The following is a 20,445-nucleotide window of genomic DNA, read 5'->3' as shown; positions in this document are numbered from 1 at the left end:
ACCAAAACTTAAGGATTTTTATATATAATTCTAAAAGATAAGTTTATGTCGGTATTGTTAAAGGTTCTTTATATTTCCTTCTATCCAGCCTTCTGAATCTAATGGATATAAAAGGCTAAGGACGAGCGCCTTGGAAGCAAACTTAGATTCAAGCCGTTGTGATGCGTAGCTGAGAATATATACCGAGCTTGTTAGCCATCTGTCTTAGATTTTGGTAGTTTAATGAGGTATAAACTTGTGTGACCGGACTGTCAGTGTGATGTGGCTCCTTAATAACAATACTTAATTAGTAAGGATTGGACAGCGTTTGTTGAAACATGGCCGGTGGTAGACTAATTATTGAAAAGATAAATCCAAATGAAGCTAATAAATTTACCTGGTAACGCTATTAGAAATAAGCTGGATCGAGTCGCACGTACTGTTGTCTTTTTTTCTATTCCATTTATGTATATGTTGACTTCAACAAAAGGCTGAGCTGGGGGATACCATGAAGGGGTCTCTGAATTATTCAGAGACCCCTTCATGGTATTTCCTGAGCGAAAGAGTCCTTAAAACGAGAAACAACAGTAACAAGTTCTTAAAGAGTCCCCTACAGCAGGCAGCCGCTAGACTATACCTCTGGAGTTGCTAATGGTTTTGACAGTGACAGTGGATAATATATCACTTAACCCGTATATGGGACCGCCTTCAAAACGAATGAAAAATATTATATTCTGTAAAATAAAATAAATTGTTCGACTCTTTACGTTTTTGGAAAATATATCTGATTTAGTATCTATCGATTGATGCTGTGCAGGTGTTCTCAGGTTGGATTACGGGATCACGAAATGTGACTAGACTATTACTATTTATTCTTAGTCTAGTTAATGAATATCGTTTTGTTTTTGTGTATGTTGAGTAACACAGTTTTCAATGTTCTACTATAAGAGAAAATATTTTACAACCTATACATGTACATGAGTTTCGAGAACTTGTAAAACAACGTGCGTTAATTTAATATTTTTGGATATAAAACTTATGAATAGATTATATAAATTGAAATCTCGAAGATCGGCGGCTTGAAGTGGAACCAGCAGCGGACGCGCCCGTGTTCCCTGGAGACCGGAGACTCCACGCGCTACCTACTCTTTAAGCGGAGTGAAATACACAATATATTTTTGTATTCTGCTAAGAGAAGACTCTTTATCAATATCATTTATTAATATCACAGTATTTATTCATATCATAAAAATTAGGTTAATTATTTGTTAATTAAGAAAAATACAAATTTAATGACATTTTATTTTTGGGTTTGTCGTTAACTATACTTCCCGTGATCGACATCCTCCCAATTAAACAGAGGAGTACCAACAAAATAAGATAAAAGCTATCATCGTCATTTTCCAGATTAGTAGAAAGGTAATTTTAAATGGCAAACCTATACAAAAAAACCTTATAAGCCGGTATCAGCTCCGAGGCCAGATTTCGGTGGCTGATATGTACAATTACAATCAAATGTAACTTTAGATTACAAATAAATACAAAAGATTAAATTTGATACTTCATATTTTAATTCAACAAAATGAAAACAATTAATTGACGTCATTTACAATCAAATTATGTAAAAGGTTCCGAGCATCCTCAAATTCCACTGAAATAACAAGTAAATGTTTTAATTCATAACAACACTTCGATTTCACGGAAATCAATACTTAAATACCTATTTACTTATTTCCTTATCACGTAGTTCGTACAAAAATTGGTAACTGTCTACCCGTAGAACCCAATATGTGTATAAAAATTGATAATTCGCTCATACTTCATTGACAGTGAAATTAATGTTCAAAGCTCTCAATCTCAATTCAATAGCTTTATGACTTTACAATTCTATCACCGCCAACGAAGCTAGTAGACCATCATGATACCAACATAGTGAGGCCTCGTGAACACACTGTTCACTACATTGAAAACATCTTTTAATGTTCATTAATCGTTCAAATATTTGTACAAAATCTTACAAGTAAATATTCAAAAATTTTTGTTTTAAACAAATCTACACAATCAGATAAACGTCATCAATATCGCCATTCGTACTGTAGGCAAACATTTTTGTGTTTAAATTTAAATTACATTACAACAACTTAGCCACAAATGGTTTAATATCTATGTAAAAATGGACGGATCAAATACTTCACAGATACACGGTGAATATTTAGTATACCCAATTGTATTATCATAATAATCAAACATTTAATTAATTCAGAAACGCAGCTCTTTGCTCAAGCGATTGAAATTCAAATTTGAATGCGTTACCAATTTGATATACGACCAGAATATCTGATGAAATAAAATTGAATATTCAATTAACACTAATTAAAATTAAATATCTTTGGTAATTTTAATCACATTAGTAACTTAACTTTATTAAACTTAAAATTGTAATCATAATATCACAATATGTCGAGAAACGGAGAAGACTAAAACATTATAATCATTTTGATCGTTCGCAAAATCATAATATGGAGAATATTTAATAGCTTTCATGGACTTGGTCAGCAACAGTACTCTGCACAGTAGGCCTGCAAAGAGGGTATCCTCCTTGGAAAATTTATCTAGTTAGCAATTTATACAAAATAATTTTTGAAATGATTGCCAGCGCAATTTATTGTTATGATGGCGAGTGGATAGCACTATATCCCTTTAATTTGTCATGTGCATCTGTGTGTGACCACTGACGTTACTGACGATATGTCAGCATATGTCGTTGATTCGTCTCTAGTACACCTCACTAGGCCACGTGGCTCCATGACTCGTAACTAATATGGATCCTCTGCATCAGTTTCAGTTGTCTGCAAGAAGCTCTTTATCACTTGTCCTTTTCAGTCACATGTGCGAAATGTATAGCGGACATTATCACTCCTAAAAGTAGCACCAACGCTGATACAATTCTAGCTATGACGATATAGCGTTTGCCTTCGTTTTCACCTGCAATACACTGAACTGTTAGATAAGTTGTATTAAAGGTTGTCATGAGTAAACCTACTCAAAGTAATCCTAGTAATCAGAGTATAACCTATCCCGTAGAATAAGTCATACCTTGATTTCCTGGCGTTAGGGCGACTTGTGACCACCACCCTGCCTATTTTTACCGTGAAGCAGTAATGCGTTTTAATTGATGGGTGGGGCAGCCGTTGCGACTTGGAACTTATGTCTTTTTTTTATTTTTTTTATTGCTTAGATGGGTGGACGAGCTCACAGCCCACCTGGTGTTAAGTGGTTACTGGAGCCCATAGACATCCACAACGTAAATGCGCCACCCACCTTGAGATACAAGTTCTAAGGTCTCAAGTATAGTTACAACGTCTGCCCCACCCTTCAAACCGAAACGCATTACTGCTTCACGGCAGAAATAGGCAGGGTGGTGGTACCCACCCGCGCGGACTCACAAGAGGTCCTACCACCAGTAATTACGCAAATTATAATTTTGCGGGTTTCATTTTTATTACACGATGTTATTCCTTCACCGTGGAAGTCAATCGTGAACATTTGTTGAGTACGTATTTCATTAGAAAAATTGGTACTCGCCTGCGGGATTCGAACGCCGGTGCATCGCTCAACACGAATGCACCGGACGTCTTATCCGTTAGGCCACGACGACTTCAAAACGACTTCTGTCTTAACGTACGAGGCGGTATTTGTGTTTTTGGTGTGTAAGGACTCCGGGAATCACGTAGCATTAGGTGAGGCGTGAGCTCGTCAACCCATATAACGAACAAAAAATTATCTCTGTAATAGTTGAAAGGCATGCGACACGTGTCGCTTGCTGGGCGAGGACATAAAATTCCCATTATTGTGACTACTTTCCTAACGGTAAGACCACGGGCTAGTATCCTATTTATGGGCAATATCCAAATCTCAATATCAAATATACTAAAATATAGTTCATTTACACGTTTACTGATAGTCATGTTCTTAGTGCGTGCGGGATATCGCATGTGAGCTTATTATTCTTTGGCTTTACATTCCTACAGAGAGGCATCGGCATAGCAGCACGTGCCCGCGAGAGTCCTTATGCGTCTCACTAAAATGCTTCTTTGCCAGCAGTTTATTTAGTCCTACAGTCAGTCGCATAAGCACAAATCATCCGACAAAATTAACGGCAGTCAAAATTTCGGCTCGCTGCAGAACGTCTACAGAACGAGCCTTCAAGCAGCTTGAACAAAGTCTGAAGTTCTCTCGGCTTAAGCCGGAAGTTATTTATAAATATAGAAATTGAAACCGGAAATCAAGATCTATCTACAAATTAAATTAAAACTTTTGTTACTCGGGTATAGCATGGTTTTCAAGAACTGTTCTTTTTTTATTGCTTAGATGGGTGGACGAGCATACAGTCCACCTGGTGTTAAGTGGTTACTTGAGCCAATAGCCATCCACAACGTAAATGCGCCAGCCTACCTAGAGATATGAGTTCTAAGGTCTCAAGTATACCTACCCGTGCGGACTCACAAGAGGTCCTGCCACCATTTCTTTTTAGAATCTGTACAATTGTACCAGAGAATTCCTATAATTCAAACAGACCTCTATTAATTGGTAGAGATGACTAGTGTGGTGTAAGAATACAAACCAGTGAAAACGATGAACGCAAGAGGTATTCCTGCAGCAGCTCCCAAGACGTGCGCCGACCAAGCGATGTGAGTGGAGGGGGGCGCCCGGGCAGCTGCAGCGGCACTCTGGGGGGGCGGCACCGACGGGAGCAGCGCACAGTAACCTTCAGACGCGCTTAGCACGACCACGGACAATGGACGGAACCACCACAGTGGAATGTGGCCAAATCTGGAATTCAAAATAATTCATAATACACGGATACAGATTACCTGTCTCACATTTAGACCATCTTAAGTAATCAAAGTCGTCGTGGCCTAAAGGGTAAGACGTCTGGTGCATTCGTGTTGAGCGATGCACCGGTGTTCGAATCCCGCAGGCGGGTACCAATTTTTCTAATGAAATACGTACTCAACAAATGTTCACGATTGGCTTTCACGGTGAAGGAATAACATCGTGTAAAAAAATCAAACCCGCAAAATTATAATTTGCGTAATTACTGGTGGTAGAACCTCTTGGGAGTCCGCACGGGTAGGTACCACCACCCCACCTATCTCTGCCGTGAAGCAGTAATGCGTTTCGGTTTCAAAGGCGGGGCAGCCGTTGAACTTATATCTCAAGGTGGGTGGCGCATTTGCGTTGTGGATGTCTATGGGCTCCAGTAACCACTTAACACAAGATGGGCTGTAAGCTCGTCCAACCATATAAGAAATATATAAAAATGTATATAAAAATCAAAGATATATCGTCTCGTTAGTCCTAGATTTGATCGTGGAGACGCTGATTTCTGTACAATTGATCCGGGTTCTATACGAGATTCAAGGCTTTGTATCCGTGTATGTTAGTGTTTCTTCTTAGGTCTGATCCGAATAAGCAGTTTGTCAAAACATTGATTTTAAAACATAGGTGCGCGCGACCTTCACTTTCTCGAGCTACCAAATATATTTGGCCATCATCCGTTGGTAAAATAAGCAGTAGCTATTTTAGGTTTTATGGGCTCGGCGAACAGTTTTGGTGATTGAAGAACTTAAAAGCACCGAGAACGGATTCCGAGGAACCAACAAGAAATGTTTTGGACGACGGCGGCTTTGCGTTGCCACGTTGCCTGAGCCGAATATGATATTATAATAATAATAATTATATCCTGATTTATTAACACCAAAACATAGATATAACAGAATTTCTGTAAAGTCATTTCCTTTAAAATTTGTACGGAAATCAAAAGCAATAATTTTACCTCAAGCAAACGTTTGGTAAATGAGCCGTTAGAAGTGCGTACACTGCGGCCGAAGAACCGACCACCGGTACATGGGGTTGCAGGACTCCAGCGCCTAGGGCTCCGGCGATCACTCCTCCGCACCACAACAGCACGAGGCGCCACCACCTTTGTTCTCTTTCTAAGCGCCAACCTACCTTAAGGTAAAATTTCAAACATATGACACATATAACGGCCGTCTGGTGTAGTGGTAAGTGACATGGTCACTACACAAGGGGGTCGAGGGTTCGAATCCCGCTAAGGGAAGATATTTGTATGATAAATATAAATGTATTTTCCAGGGTTATGGATGTATATTAAATATATGTATGTGTATAATAAAAATCTTACATACCTGTTAAAATCTTACATACTGGTACCTGTAACACAAGTTCTTTACGAACTTATCACGGGACCAGTTACCATGGCGTAATTGTTGGTAAATATATTTTTTAAGCCCGTAAGGTTTTCCATTGTTTTATGATTTGCAATAGTGTTAGTCAACTGTTGTTTTTAAAAGTTCGATACTTACAGCTAAAGCTACAAGTGCATTTAGTGCTAGATGTAGGTGATTGGCGTGGATACAGCCGTACGTTAGGAGACGCCAAGGTTCTGTCCGCCACTTCTCTGGAGTCCACTCCAGCATGTCTCGAACTTCCTCTGAGACCAACAAGTGGATGCATACCTTAAAATTATAGAATATATCATGAGAGTCGCGCTTATGGTATTATAATCTATAAATATTGTCACCGTTCCTTTTGTTGATGAAGTCAATAGATTGCCGGCCTATAGGTGACACAACGTTAGCGTGGCTAAACGTAAAAGAATATCGTGCTTCTCAGTAAAATTGGATTAGTTAAGATTGGGCTAATTACACTTGAAATCAAAAAGAATGATTTATTTCCGCGGAAATAGGTTAAATCGTGCCATCAACCAATGTGAGTTCACAATACTCCACACTACTAGAATTTTTTTTTATCTTAAACTCACCATAACGCAGATAATGGTAACTATAAAGTAAGGAGGCTTCAATAAGACCGCGAGTCTCTCTAATCGCTTCTGTAAATCTGTCTTCTTCTGCTTCTTTTTTCTCTTCTTTGGATTTTTCTCGGTATAGCTTTGAGCACTGAGATTGACTACACCGTGAACTTGAGGGGGTTTTTCCGCGGAAACTAGCAGTTGTCTGCTTTCTCCAGGGATTTCATTCTCCACCCAGGCTTGCGCTGCAAGTCTTGTTTCTGGTAGCACCTTCCATCCAGTAGCAGGTGAGTCCCTCGTCAGTCTGTCGCACAGTTCGCGGGATTTGTTGCCATTTTCAAGTTTCATCTTCCGCCTGTCACCGGCCACACCAACTGCACGAATGGAATTCAATGTCTAAAACCCCATGACTTTATACTATAATACGGAAACTACATTTTTAAGGTATAAAATTAATGCCATTTAATAGAAATCGCGTTTTCCTTTATTGATTGTGGTTTATTCCCAATACACATATTTGTAGTATAATAGCTTAATATTTAATCGGGATAAATCGGATTTTATTCTACTTAATCTAGCCATAAATACTGTTACAATTAAAAATAAATAAAATATTACATTTGAATTTGGAATCTGTCATTATTATACGATTGCTCATTGAGTTTTCTCATTTTGGCGCCAATACATTGTACAATATTTTGCGATATTAAAATGGAGTGGGGTGATAAAGAGAACCGAATCGCTCTGATTGCATTACACAAAGTAGGTATGGAGCCAAATGCAATTTTTAAAACTCTCCATACGCTTGGTATTAGTAGAATGTTTGTGTACCGGGTTATTAATAGGTGCAATGAGATCTCCTCTGTTTGTGACAGAAAAAGATCTGGCCGTCCACGTAGTGTTCGTACGAAAAAGGTGGTCAAAGCAGTAAGGGAAAGAATGCCAAGAAATCCTGTCCGAAAGCAAAAGATTTTATATCGGGAGATGAAGATAGCACCTAGAACCATGTCGCGTATTTTAAAAGATGACTTAGTACTTGCAGCCTATAAGAGACGTACTGGTCATTTCTTAACTGATAATTTAAAAGAGAATAGGGTGGTTAAATCGAAACAACTACTGAAGCGGTACGCAAAGGGAGGTCATAGAAAATTTTTGTTTACGGATGAGAAAACTTTTTACAATTGAGCAACATTTTAACAAACAAAATGACCGTATTTATGCTCAAAGCTCTAAGGAAGTTTCCCAATTAGTCGACAGAGTGCAACGTGGGCACTATCCGACTTCAGTGATAGTTTGGTGCGGTATTAGCTATGAAGGAGTGACTGAGCCATACTTTTGTGAAAAAGGTATCAAAACATCGGCACAAGTGTATCAAGATATTATTGTTGAGCAGGTAGTGAAGCCCCTTAACAACACCATGTTCAATAATCAAGAATGGTCCTTCCAGCAAGACTCGGCGCCAGGTCATAAAGCTCGGTCTACGCAGTCTTGGTTGGAAACGAACGTTTCAGACTTCATCAGAGCTGACGACTGGCCGTCGTCTAGTCCCGATCTTAATCCACTGGATTATGATTTATGGTCAGTTTTAGAGAGTACGGCTTGCTCTCAACGCCATGATAATTTGGAGTCCCTAAAACAATCCGTACGATTGGCTGTGAAAAATGTTTCCCATGGAAAGAGTGCGTGCTTCTATTGATAACTGGCCTCAACGTTTAAAGGACTGTATTGCAGCCAATGGAGACCACTTCGAATAAACTTTTTATGCTTTAAATTGTTTTATATTTCTGTATTAAACTAACACACTGTAAAAGTAATAAATGTTATTTGCCATAGAAATTTTTTTGTTTTCCTTTGTAACAGTATTTATGGCCAGACTAAATATATCTCATTTTGTAAAGTCGTTTGGTGAAGTCTGTTTAGTACTCAGTCTCCTAAAAACAAAATCATGATACCCAGGCAGATGACTAAACCAACTGAACAAACTTAAAAGGTTTCCGTTTTGTGCTATTTGTTAAGAATACCCATCGAAGCCTCTTATTCACTTTATCTTTAACGTTGGTTGCGCCAGCGTCATAACAGATTTGTAGATAGATGTTTTTATAATAATATGGCAGCTATGACACTTTTCTCTTCCCCTACCTCACCCATCCCCCGCGCCCTGGATTGGCTAGTTCGAGCGTCGCGGGCACACAGAAAGAAAAAAAGAAGAAAAATATGGCGGTTACCTAGCGCGCGCTCCGCATTACAGAAATCAGTTATTTTGTGATTTAATTATTGAGATGGCCTTAGACTTTATTCTTATACAACATCAGTGTCAGTGTATCACAGTGTCGTGCAAGATAGAAGATACACCAACTGGCTTCAATCACTTTTAGCAGCCGTGATTCGGACGACTCTGTCGTCTCCAGGTACGGCGTTTTCCTTCACAATTTCCCTCGGGTTGTGTTCCTTTGTTTCTTCCCGCCACGGCCCGAGAAAGTGTCATAGTTAAACAACGCAAATACAGTCCACACTCATTTTGTAAAGATGACCGCTACAATTTTGGTCTACCAACCGCATAGCGCAACCAAACGTATATGTAGCTTTATCTACAACATTTAATATTTAGAAAAGTTTTTTAAGTATCGGGAACTGGTCTTGAGATATAATATCGCTAACATCCAGGAGAGACGTTCATTCCAGACCCGGTAAAAAATATATCTGAAAACGCACTGTGATTGTACGCAGTGGTTCTAGGTAGCATGGATGAGCTCTGCTCTGGTGGCAGCTGGTGCGCTGGTAAAAGTTACGAGATGATGAAATAATTTCAAACGATTTCTCAGAGTACTCCCCATGAAACATACAGTACAAAATACAGAGAGAAGCGAAGTCCCTCTGTCTCAAGCGTCAGTTGCGCACGCTACAAATGTCTTATTAATTTGTTATGTAACAATGTTTTGTTTTAATATTATTACGTCTTTGAATCCCATTTACCTTCATCTTGAATTTATATTTAGCACAGAAATCAATTCTAAGAACAATAACTAGCTTCCTCGTCACAATTTTACATTGTAACACATTTGTTGTACTGTATTTGAATATTTAATTATTATATTATACTACATATAACACAATTTCAATACTATATTTCTGGGTTTTCCTAATGAAATACAAAGCAGGAAAGTAAACCACAATAAATTATCAATTTTATTATTTATAAACTTTTTGAACTAAGTGTCATGAAATCGACTCACAAAATATTTGTAGTCGTTTCAAAACTGTGACAAATCGATAAGCCACCAGGTGGGCCATACGCTTGTCCGTCTACAAAGATATTTTACAAAAAAAAAGCTAAATTTTATCAAATCTATATAATATTTTTGCTGTAGATGGATTCATATAACAATATGAATGCCGCCACCCACTGTGAGACATAGTCTTGGTAGTAGATATTACATTACGGCTGTCCCAGTGGGTTTCGATCCGTTGATAGAATCAGCGAAGCACTGCTCTTGCTAGTGCTAGCAACGTCATCAGGTTAGAGTACTGTGAGCTCACCTACTCCCTTCGAGAATTTAGCATAACCCCTCGAGTTTACTAGAATAGCTAGGAATAAAAAGGCTTTCAGGCTTACAAGCAATTACTACGCAACAGGAGTAGGCGTCTCGTTGTGGTCCCTGTAGCCTCATATCATATCAAATATAATTCTATAACTTATGTTATTACACGCGTCCGTCATGAGTGACAATCGACAGGATGTCAAACCAAACATGACAATATGTATGCGTCAATATACTTCACACTTAGTTCTATTATGGTCACTGTCTAGATCTTTGATTAGATGTAGAAATCTAGATAAAATATTAATGAATATTTATTATTTCGTTTAAGGTAGCGTCGTGAACAGCTTGGAATATTATTATGAGCGTGGAAGAAAAGGAGCTCTCGAGTGCTCTGTGGGGGGAAGTCGGTACCGCAGCTCATGAGCTTATGGACAGTTGCACTTAAAGAAGAACAATCAAGCCTGTGTGTGTTGTCTGGCTGTGTGTGAACGTGTCATATTGCTTCAACTTAATGTAGATTGCGCCCGTACCACAGTACATGCTCGCGAACTATGCTCAGGAATAGCCCAACGTGGACCGCTTGAGCCCTGCGCACTCACGAGACCTCACAAGACCTCAGTTACGTAGTTTGACCATAAAATTTAACATCTTACAGATAAATTCACATTACTATCGTGACAAAGCTCGTGTTTTTATCGCGTCCATGTTAATGAAAAAGATACTAATGTAGTAAAAAAATCAAAACTAAAACCCAGCCAAACCAAAACTTTAATCGATAAACAAATGACTGAATTGGAAAATATTTTTAATAAATAAAGATATTTTTTTATTGCTTATATGGGTGGACGAGCTCACAGCCCACCTAGTGTTAAGTGGTTACTGGAGCCCGTAGACATCTACAACGTAAATGCGCCACCCACCTTGAGATATTAATTCTAAGATCTCAGTATAGTTACAACGGCTGCCCCACCCTTCAAAACGAAACGCATTACTGCTTCACGGCAGAAATAGGCAGGATGGTGGTACCTACCCGCGTGGACTCACAAGAGGTCCTACCACCAGTAAAATACAAATTAGTTTTTATACAAATTCGTTTTTGAATTAAACGATACACACTCACCACACACACTCACACATTACAAGTATAATGTAGAGAAGTACACTCACGTGCAATGGTCTGGTTTTTGGGGACGCTACAAAAAGTAGATCTCCCTCCGAGCACGCCCTTTCCTTGGAGACGGGTGGGGCCGCATGGTCATGTAGAGAACTGGAACTTATTAAAACAATTACATTTTATGAAATGCCTAATAAGCGCGATTCAAGTGCATAATGCTGACGGATAGGTGCAAACATAATTAAATCATAATACTACACATATGACGAACACGTTACACACGAGAGATATCAACAGGTACTAAAATTAAGAATATCGGAATTACGTTGTAGACATCTGTACGCATCGCGATGGGCCGGGTAAATAAACAATGGAACTAGTATTTTAGAGTGTGAAACTAATATACTATAATAGTATGGTAACAGTATTTTTTGTTAGTATGCTGATATTTGAGTTCCTTCTAATAGTGAATTTGCAAGTTCATAAGTAAAACTAGCTTGTTTTGTACCTATATTAATCAAGAACTCAAAAAATGGGAATTTTAATTTAATTATATTTTTTTTATTATGTAGAAAAGATTCTCTGAGGTATTCACAGAAAAATTTAAAATGCCAAAGTATGAGCTGTTTTAGCTGGGATGCTTAACATTATCACAATTCAACTACGATTTTGATCCCATTTTTCGATATGGACCTTCACATGCCGAAATGGAAAAACCGTTGTGTGGGTACTTAAATAAATAATAGCCTAGTTAAAAAGATTGAACAATAATTTAAAAGGACATGGCTCACCTATTTTCAGCAATAAACTAGGTAACATATAATTAGGTATAAGGTAATATCAGAGTGCCGCGATGCCGCCTCTAAATACAAACATTTCTATTTCGCTACCTGGTTTCAGTTACCTTGGCCCAAATTCGATAATAGCATGCGCCTGTTCGGGTTGTTGTTATTTGTGGTGTTTGAGTGAACGTGCTGCGACGCCATGCGCCAGATGCCCGGGACACCAGTGCTACGAGGCCCCTATTGTGTTGTGCTGTGCAATTGTGAGTGCCCAGAGCGCGCGTGTTTCATCTGGAGTTGCTGTGTCGAAGTGGAAACGCTTCGAACAGTGAGATGAAGGATCCGGGACCAGATAAGTGATCGACATCTTTTATTCCTTAACACTTTCCTGTCGAAGAGAGTGTGACAGGACGGGTCATGAATTACGAGAGCCGCCCAGCTCTGCTGGTCGGGGACCACAACGCAAAGCGCGTCGCGTGGGGCTCCCGACTTAACAAAACAGTGGGCAGGCGGCTGTTAGAAGATGCCGATAGGGGCGCCTACTCCGTGATCGGCCCTGATGAACCCACGCACGTTCCGTCCGCCGCGCGATCACAGCCCGATGTGCTGAACGTGTGTGTTCATAAGAGGCCACGGTGCCCCGTAACGATCGAGGCACTGTACGAGCTGGGTACCCCCATCTCCCTGTTCTGATCACACTGGGAATGGGGCTTACCCGGGTTGCGACTTCGCCCCTACGACCGAAGGTCAACTGGGAGCTCTTCAAGAGATGCCTAGTCGACCTTCCCGTGATTCAGGACCCCAACACCCCTGATGGGGTCGACAACGCGGCAGTCCGCCTTGTCGACTCCATCAGGGGAGCGATCGACCAGGCGACAACTCTTGTGCCCAGCGGCGGGCCCAGGGGTATACTCCCGGCACATCTGAAGGCGATTATTCGTCGGAAGAGGGGCTTGAGCATACTCTGGAGGCTCTGGGCGATAACTCGTTGTCCCAGGAGCTGGAAGCGGAATTGGCGGCGAAGATTCTCCTTTCGGGGACTTCCGTGTCCCTCCACCGACGGTGTTGGCCTCCGGGTTGCCGATCAGGACTAGGCTCGGCTTCTTTTTTTTTTATTTTTTTTATTGCTCATGTGGGTGGACGAAATCACAGCCCACCTGGTGTTAAGTGGTTACTGGAGCTCATAGACATCTACAATGTAAATGCGCCACCCACCTTGAGATATAAGTTCTAAGGTCTCAGTATAGTTACAACGGCTACCCCACCCTTCAAACCAAAACGCATTACTGCTTCACGGCAGAAATTTACAAGATGTATGTTCGTTTCCGTATCACGTACGCAGCTGCGACCTACTGCTGGGGTCGGCAACCTGTTTGTCCTTAAGGGCGTAATACTAAGTTTAAAAATCACCGAGGGCGCATACTTTACAAATAATCAAGAGGTATAAATAAGCATTAAAAAAACAGATTTATTTTGTTGGTGTCAAACTTGGGTGTCTATATTTTCAGCTAATTTCTTATAATTGGGGATATATTTAGAGTTCCCTGTCCTTAAACATTTATCTAAATGTGAGTCATTAAACTTTGTTCGGTATTGAAAGAAAATAATTATTTCGGATTACTTGGTAGATTTTAATGCACGGTGTACGCGTGGTCTCTTCGAAATACGATCACTCACTAACAAAAAATACGTGCGTGTTATTAGATACGCTCAACGTTAGCAAACTGCTAATTTTTGCACATTCCTAAACTCAACTGACTACTTGCTGTATATCGCCGTTTGACAAGAGTAAGTAAATCGCTTTGGCTATCATACAAATTAATTAGTCCAGCGCGGGCGCATTAAAAATCGACCGGGGGCGCCGCGTTGCCTACCCCTGGTGTATCGTGTTGAATCAGTAAAACCATAGAATTGAGACTTTGCAAATGTCAAGGTGAACAAAAAGGTGATCTTACAACAATCCGGTAGTCTACTTGCCTGCTTTCGGTAATAAAAGGAAGCCTGTTTATCGAGTAGCTAATTAGCTAACTAATAAACTATAGCTAAGCTATCAAATAAAAAGTAACGTGCACCAGACACAATTACAATTTTGTTATCAAGAAATAGAAAATTGTAAATGATAATAGGTCATTGGCCTATTGTATTGCTGTGACATTTATTATAGTGTGCACGTGATTTATTAAGGTTATTAATTATTTATTGTCTACTAAAAGGTGTACTCATATGTCTTTGGTTTTAAGTGGACGATCAAGAAGACGGTGAACTTGTTTGCTTGTTGGCTGCGATCATAAAATCTTATTAAATAATAGTATTCATATTACCTGTTAGATTGTCGATTAATTCATTAGCACCTGCCTCCGTGTGGCGCTGCGACGAGACAGAGACATCCACTTGACACTGCCGGGCCATAAGTGAGATAAGTCCTAAGCTATGTGTAATGTTAGCACGCAACATTAATTCTTAAGTACATTTGTATTAATGTCCATAATTTATCCATTTCAATTACCACATGTTTTAAAGATAACAATGTATGTATTAAAAATAAACGAAAGATAAAACAATTTTTATCGAGAATCCAACTACGTTTATGCCAATCTCCATTCAACATAATTACAAAAGAATTTATGCAAATAACTATAAGGCGCCCGCGGAGTTCTTAAATGTCAATCAAGGCAAAAATCTCTTTTCCGAACAAACCTCAAGTAAAAACTCCAATCTCAAATACTATAAATACAAATACTTTATTTTATTATAAACTAAAGGTAGCTAGCTTATGATGCATCAGACCCACATATTATATAAGAACCTATAACTTGATTGAGCAGAGCCCACTGTGATCACTAAGATTGATTTTGGTTTTAAAGTCAAAAGCACTTGATGTAAATCAACTCACCGTGAGTAGAAGAGTCTATCTTCAAAATCTATAACTACAACTAATAGTACGAGTACAGTACGCAATGCTGTACCTACTTCTGCGAGTTCACACTGACGACGTTGTCCAAAATAAAATTAATTGTTGAGATTATTATTTCTTGTAGTTTTTTTTTTGTTTTAATATTTGACCACGATAAGACTTCACGATAAAGGCACTCGCGACGCTACTGAAGTCGATCCACGAATGAGCGCCAATGAATTAAAGATTAACATGGTTCCATAGTTTGTTTCGTTAAACCTTCCTCAATCTTGTGCAGGTTTTATTTCCACGGAAAAATAAATGTTTTCACCGCGGGTGCTCAGTTTAGAGAGCCCACCTCAAAGTATGTCCCCATCGTAACATCATAATATATCAATTACGAATTCAAAAGACTCAGTAATTGTACTGTAAAAATACCTGACCTACCCTCAAACTTAAAACCATAATCATAAATGTTCTTAAATATTATGGTTCCTACCGTCCTCCAAAGTATATTGAAGTCTTGTGAATCGTCTCGACAAGATATTTTTAGATAAATTTTAATAATGTAAAAACGATTAATTTAACCGATAGCAAATATTTTGTAGGTTTGTCATCAATAGTTTTTTGTGAATGTGCAAGTCACGCACGGTAGAATTGAAAGTATTGAAACTTATTACAAATAAAAATAATCGAAAGAAAAACCCACCAATCAGTACGCAGCGCAATAACGGTGCAGCCTCATCCTGGAGGAATCGCCTGCATATCACGGTATCTCTACGTCAGGTTAAATGGTACCGCAAAAGAACTACGAGAGTCTGTATCTACTGTAACATCTCGTTATCGCGATTCAGGAATTGTTGAATTTACGTGCAGCGACATCTGTTGATTACAAACTAAATAGAAATAATTGTAAATCATCTTTTATATTTATAGTATGAGGTAGCGCCCTCTGTGAATTGATATTTTAACTTCACGTATATTTTTTTCGTTTCATCGAGTTTGAAATCACATCACAATGATTCTAAAGAAGTTTCACTTCAAAAACGGAGAAACGTTTAAATCTAGGTTTGCAATATATAGATCGAGAACCGTCTACATTTATTTCAATGTGTAGTTTTAGTTTTCTCACACGACAACAGCTGATAACGCGGGGCTGGGCGGGTTATCGCTCGCCGATTACTATGAGATTTGATAGATCAATTCATAACGAATAATTAGAATTCACTTGTAGCTTTTGTAGACTTGACTACAAGACGATGCTGCATAGAATGGAATCAGATTCGTTTTGCAAAGGCACAGAACGAATTTCCTTGAAATAAAAAGTGCTAACATTGTCCATAAATTGTTACCGTTAAACTTTCTGTTATTAATAATTATAAGTATTTGCTTGTTTCGCATTGGTTTCTTTAATGTATATTTGGAACTATGCCATTACAATATAAGATTAAAGGTATCTGAATAGTCCGTTTGATTTATCGTCGTGATTAATTTGGCAGCTGAATGATTGTCGGGCAGCTAATATTTCTGGGAATGACATTCTGGTTATCAATGCCAGCGTTTGGAAATTATTTTTAAAGCCTTAACGACTGGTTTGTCGATGAGGAATAGATAGATCTGTTTATGATATGCGCAGATGTACAGTCTGTTGCTCTAGCTGAAGGAGAACTCGCTCCGTGTACGCGCCCATTCCACCCGCAACACCAACAAGTCCGGATGGGTTTTTGAAAAAAATTGTCGCTGTCGTCGTAACCTTGTTTTGTATCTTCGGAGCATTGTCGCTGGTGTCGCGACCTTGATTCGTAAAAGCACAGTCTCGAAAAAGTCACGAAAACTCCGTAAACTGTCTTTTTCGAGACAAAAAAAAACCCAATACGATCTGTCTGCTTGTTGTGGCAACTCACAACCTACTGGGGTCCCACGTTCCCAGGCTCCATCCTAATTCCTGCTGAATGTCCTTTTCACGGCATAGGCACTCCCCCCCCCTGCAAATCACTGCTGACTGGTACAGCGCAGGGAGGTCAAACCTCATTCAGGGGACTCGCCTTTCGGCGAGCTAGGTTTAAGCCCCGGGGATGGGGATCTGTTTATACTAATCATCTTTCAGGAAGTCTGCTGATGAGATCTTTTAAGAAGTGAACAGGCCTTTTATCGTTGTCCTTACTGTTCCATTACACTGTGCAAGACCCATAAGTGCTATACACGAAGTCGTAAAGTAAGTAAGTCGTTGTGGCCTAAAGGATAAGACGACCGGTGCATTCGTATGTAGCGATGCACCGGTGTTCGAATGCCGCAGGCGGGTACCAATTTTTCTAATGAAATACGTACTCAAAAAATGTTCACAATTGACTTCCACGGTGAAGGAATAAAATCGTGTAAAAATCAAACCCGCAAAATTATAATTTGCATAATCACTGGTGGTAGGACCTCTTGGGAGTCCGCACGGGTAGGTACCACCACCCCACCTATTTCTGCCGTGAAGCAGTAATGCGTTTCGGTTCGAAGGGTGGGGTAGCCGTTGTAACTATACTGAGATCTTAGAGCTTATATCTCGAGGTGGGTGGCGCATTTACGTTGTAGATGTCTATGGGCTCCAGTAACCACTTAACACCAGGTGGGCTGTGAGCTCGTCCATCCATCTAAGCAATAAAAAAAAATACAACAGGGAGGGCTAGTGAAGCACTATCGTCCGCTCCAAGCGACAGAATGTAAATACAGCGAAGAGCGACATGATATTATAGTAATTCCTTTATTAGTTACCTACCAACATTTAACTACTAACTACTAACCGTAACTGTACTACTACTACTAATAAAATATCAGTTGCTTGGTGCAAATCAAAGCTGGTTTCATGCTTATTTGTTGAAGTTTTGTATCTTAATTCGAAAAGAACCGAACCAGCTGGGTACGACAGCAAAACAATTTATTGAAAAAACAAGTACCAGACTCCTTTACCTCTGTCGAAAATCCAACTTGCTGCCACTGTTTAGCAAAACATGCATCCCATCAAAATGTTGACAAATACAGCTTTTCAAAAACATCACAGCATCAACACTTGTTTAAATCACTGACGAGTTGTCTTATCCGAAAACAATGTATTTATAAATCGTTTTTATAAGAAATGTAAATACACAGGGCTTGTTTGTTACAAAATGTTTACAAATACGTGTAGGGCGGGCGGCGGGTCAACGCTCGACTGTAGCCGCCCGTCGTCATGGTGACTCGTGACATAGAATATCTCAGAGTAGACTGATTCTTAGGCGTGAACGTGGAGCACTGAACAGGTAGCGCTGTTTCTGAATGAAGCGATTAAAAAGTTTAAATTGCGCAAAACATATTTTCTGTTTTAATAGGTAATGATTACTAGTATGGATTTTTTTTTAAGAAAATTAGAGAGACCCTTTTAGTAAAAATAAAAAAAATCTGATGTAAGCACTAGGTCCCATAGTCATCAGAACGTGAACGCTGCCCCACCCATCCTGAGATATGAGACCAACGTCTATCTGTACAACGGATGTGCCATAGTTCAACCGGAGTGCATGATTGCTCGCGATAAAAACGGGCATGACGGGGGAACTTTCCCGTGCGGGGTTACATTACGCCCTACCACCAGTAAATTAAAACTAAAATATGTTTTGGGGTGGAGCGGCATACAAAACTGATTAAAGTAGTCGTCTACTAAATATGAACTAAGAGCACTTTATGGAGACATATATTGAGATATGTCCTTTTTCAAACGAAGTTTGTGAGAGTACTTACCCGTAGATAGAGTCTCTAATATATTAAGTGTATAATCTATGGATAGAGACTCGGCTCTGCTCCTGGCGTTGCTGACGTCTATGAGCGACGGTAACCACTCACCACCAGGTGGGCCGCATGCTCTTCTGACTACACGGGCTATAAATATAAAACATGGTCGTGTCCGCCGAGTCTCAAACTTGTCTCTGTGGCTCACAATTATTTACCAGCAACATAAACTTATAAATTATGCAAATTTCATATTGTTAGAGGATGTATTAATTTACAACCCCGGTAACCGTACTCGTCGAACTCGACAAAGAGGTCGACGTGCAACCTAACCCATGCATCAGCCCGCTGAGTTTCTCGCCGGATCTTCTCAGCGGATCGCGATTCCGATCCGGTAGTAGATTCATTCGCGAAACAATTGCTCTTGAGTTGTTAGGTCTCCTTCGGAGGCGCTCGGGCAGTTGTTAGCAAATCCCACCCCTCTTGGCTGAGCCTTTGCTCGCCCACCTGTCCTGGTGAAACTGGAAAGGTCTTCGGGCCACCAGTAAACTTTCAATAATAAAAAAAAAAAAAAAAAAAATAATTTACAGCGGAAGTCACTCGAGAGCACGTGGCGCTATTACGCGTATTTGTTAAGACAAATAGATTTTCCCTAGACTTAGTCAAAACATTTAGGTAATGATTTTTAAAAACTTGGACCGAATATTGATTTTATCTGTTTTAATTGATGAAAGAAATTACTTTAACAGTATGAATTGAACAGTAAACTAAAAAACTGTAATGTCAAGCGGAGACGAAAAGAAACAGTTTATTAATCATTATTATAATTTGTAGAAAACCACAATCATGTTCAGGTCTGTTTTTTTGTCTTTACACCTACTCGGTCAAGGCTGGATGGTTATGAATACCGGACCCTGTCGGACACATATGCCGATATTTGTATAGCTTCATAAACTGATAAAGATAGTACTCGTAGATAATAACTAATATAATAATTCAAATATCATATTTCAAATACATGTTTGTAAGTCATTTGAAGTATAAAAAAATTGAATATATTATATAATAATAACTAGATAATAACTAACTAATAACTAACTTATAATTTTTACAGTTTTTTCATAAACTAACATAGTTATTTTTAAATAGTGCAAAACATCACATTTGTGCTGATTTTGTTTTCAATGGTAACTAATAATAATGTTAAAATAGGTAATCATGATATTTATTCATTTCTCTCTTAAAGGTTTAGAGTACACTGCCCTCGGTACGAGTCTTTTTCACAGACTTGTTGTCAAAGACCATAAAGCATTTCTTATAAGTAAATACAAGTGTTCTATCGCGTGTGCTGTATGTCTGTGTGTGTGTTGTTTATGTGGAGGATTAGATTTTTAAATTAAATGTAGTTTTGCATCAAGCATTTATGTAGGTAAATGTATTGTATTTATTACATAGACAATGATTAATACCACAACATTCCTTACCACAACATAGTCCCCATTTCCTTAAACCTATATTGAGACCCCGATATAACTATTTTCGAGCAGACTATA

At 39.1% G+C, this 20,445-nt stretch overlaps 1 protein-coding gene across 4 annotated transcripts; it reads right to left on the bottom strand.

Annotated features, from left to right (window-relative positions):
* Positions 1-1,527: 1,527 nt before the first annotated feature.
* Positions 1,528-18,124, bottom strand: LOC114242138 (rhomboid-related protein 2). 4 transcript variants are annotated; one of them, XM_089730462.1, is made up of 8 exons: positions 15,146-15,602; positions 14,574-14,649; positions 11,524-11,629; positions 6,827-7,188; positions 6,369-6,521; positions 5,819-5,994; positions 4,604-4,812; positions 1,528-2,964 (listed from the first exon to the last, which is right to left on the bottom strand). In XM_089730462.1, the coding sequence occupies exons 4-8, from the start codon at positions 7,160-7,162 to the stop codon at positions 2,846-2,848; spliced, it is 993 nt and encodes a 330-aa protein (XP_089586588.1). In that variant the 5' UTR covers positions 7,163-7,188; positions 11,524-11,629; positions 14,574-14,649; positions 15,146-15,602; the 3' UTR covers positions 1,528-2,845. The 4 variants fall into 4 exon arrangements, with proteins under 4 accessions (XP_089586588.1, XP_089586589.1, XP_089586590.1 ...); XM_089730463.1 differs by having other exon boundaries at positions 11,524-11,623; positions 15,146-15,594; XM_089730464.1 differs by lacking the exons at positions 14,574-14,649; positions 15,146-15,602 and adding an exon at positions 12,375-12,396 and having other exon boundaries at positions 11,524-11,623.
* Between the last annotated feature and the right edge of the window lie 2,321 nt (positions 18,125-20,445).

This window comes from Bombyx mandarina, chromosome 10, assembly GCF_030267445.1.
Source record: "Bombyx mandarina strain Sakado chromosome 10, ASM3026744v2".
Taxonomy (NCBI): domain Eukaryota; kingdom Metazoa; phylum Arthropoda; class Insecta; order Lepidoptera; family Bombycidae; genus Bombyx; species Bombyx mandarina.
The sequence above is the reverse complement of the archived record's forward strand: the minus strand, read 5'-3'. Positions and strand labels throughout refer to the sequence as shown.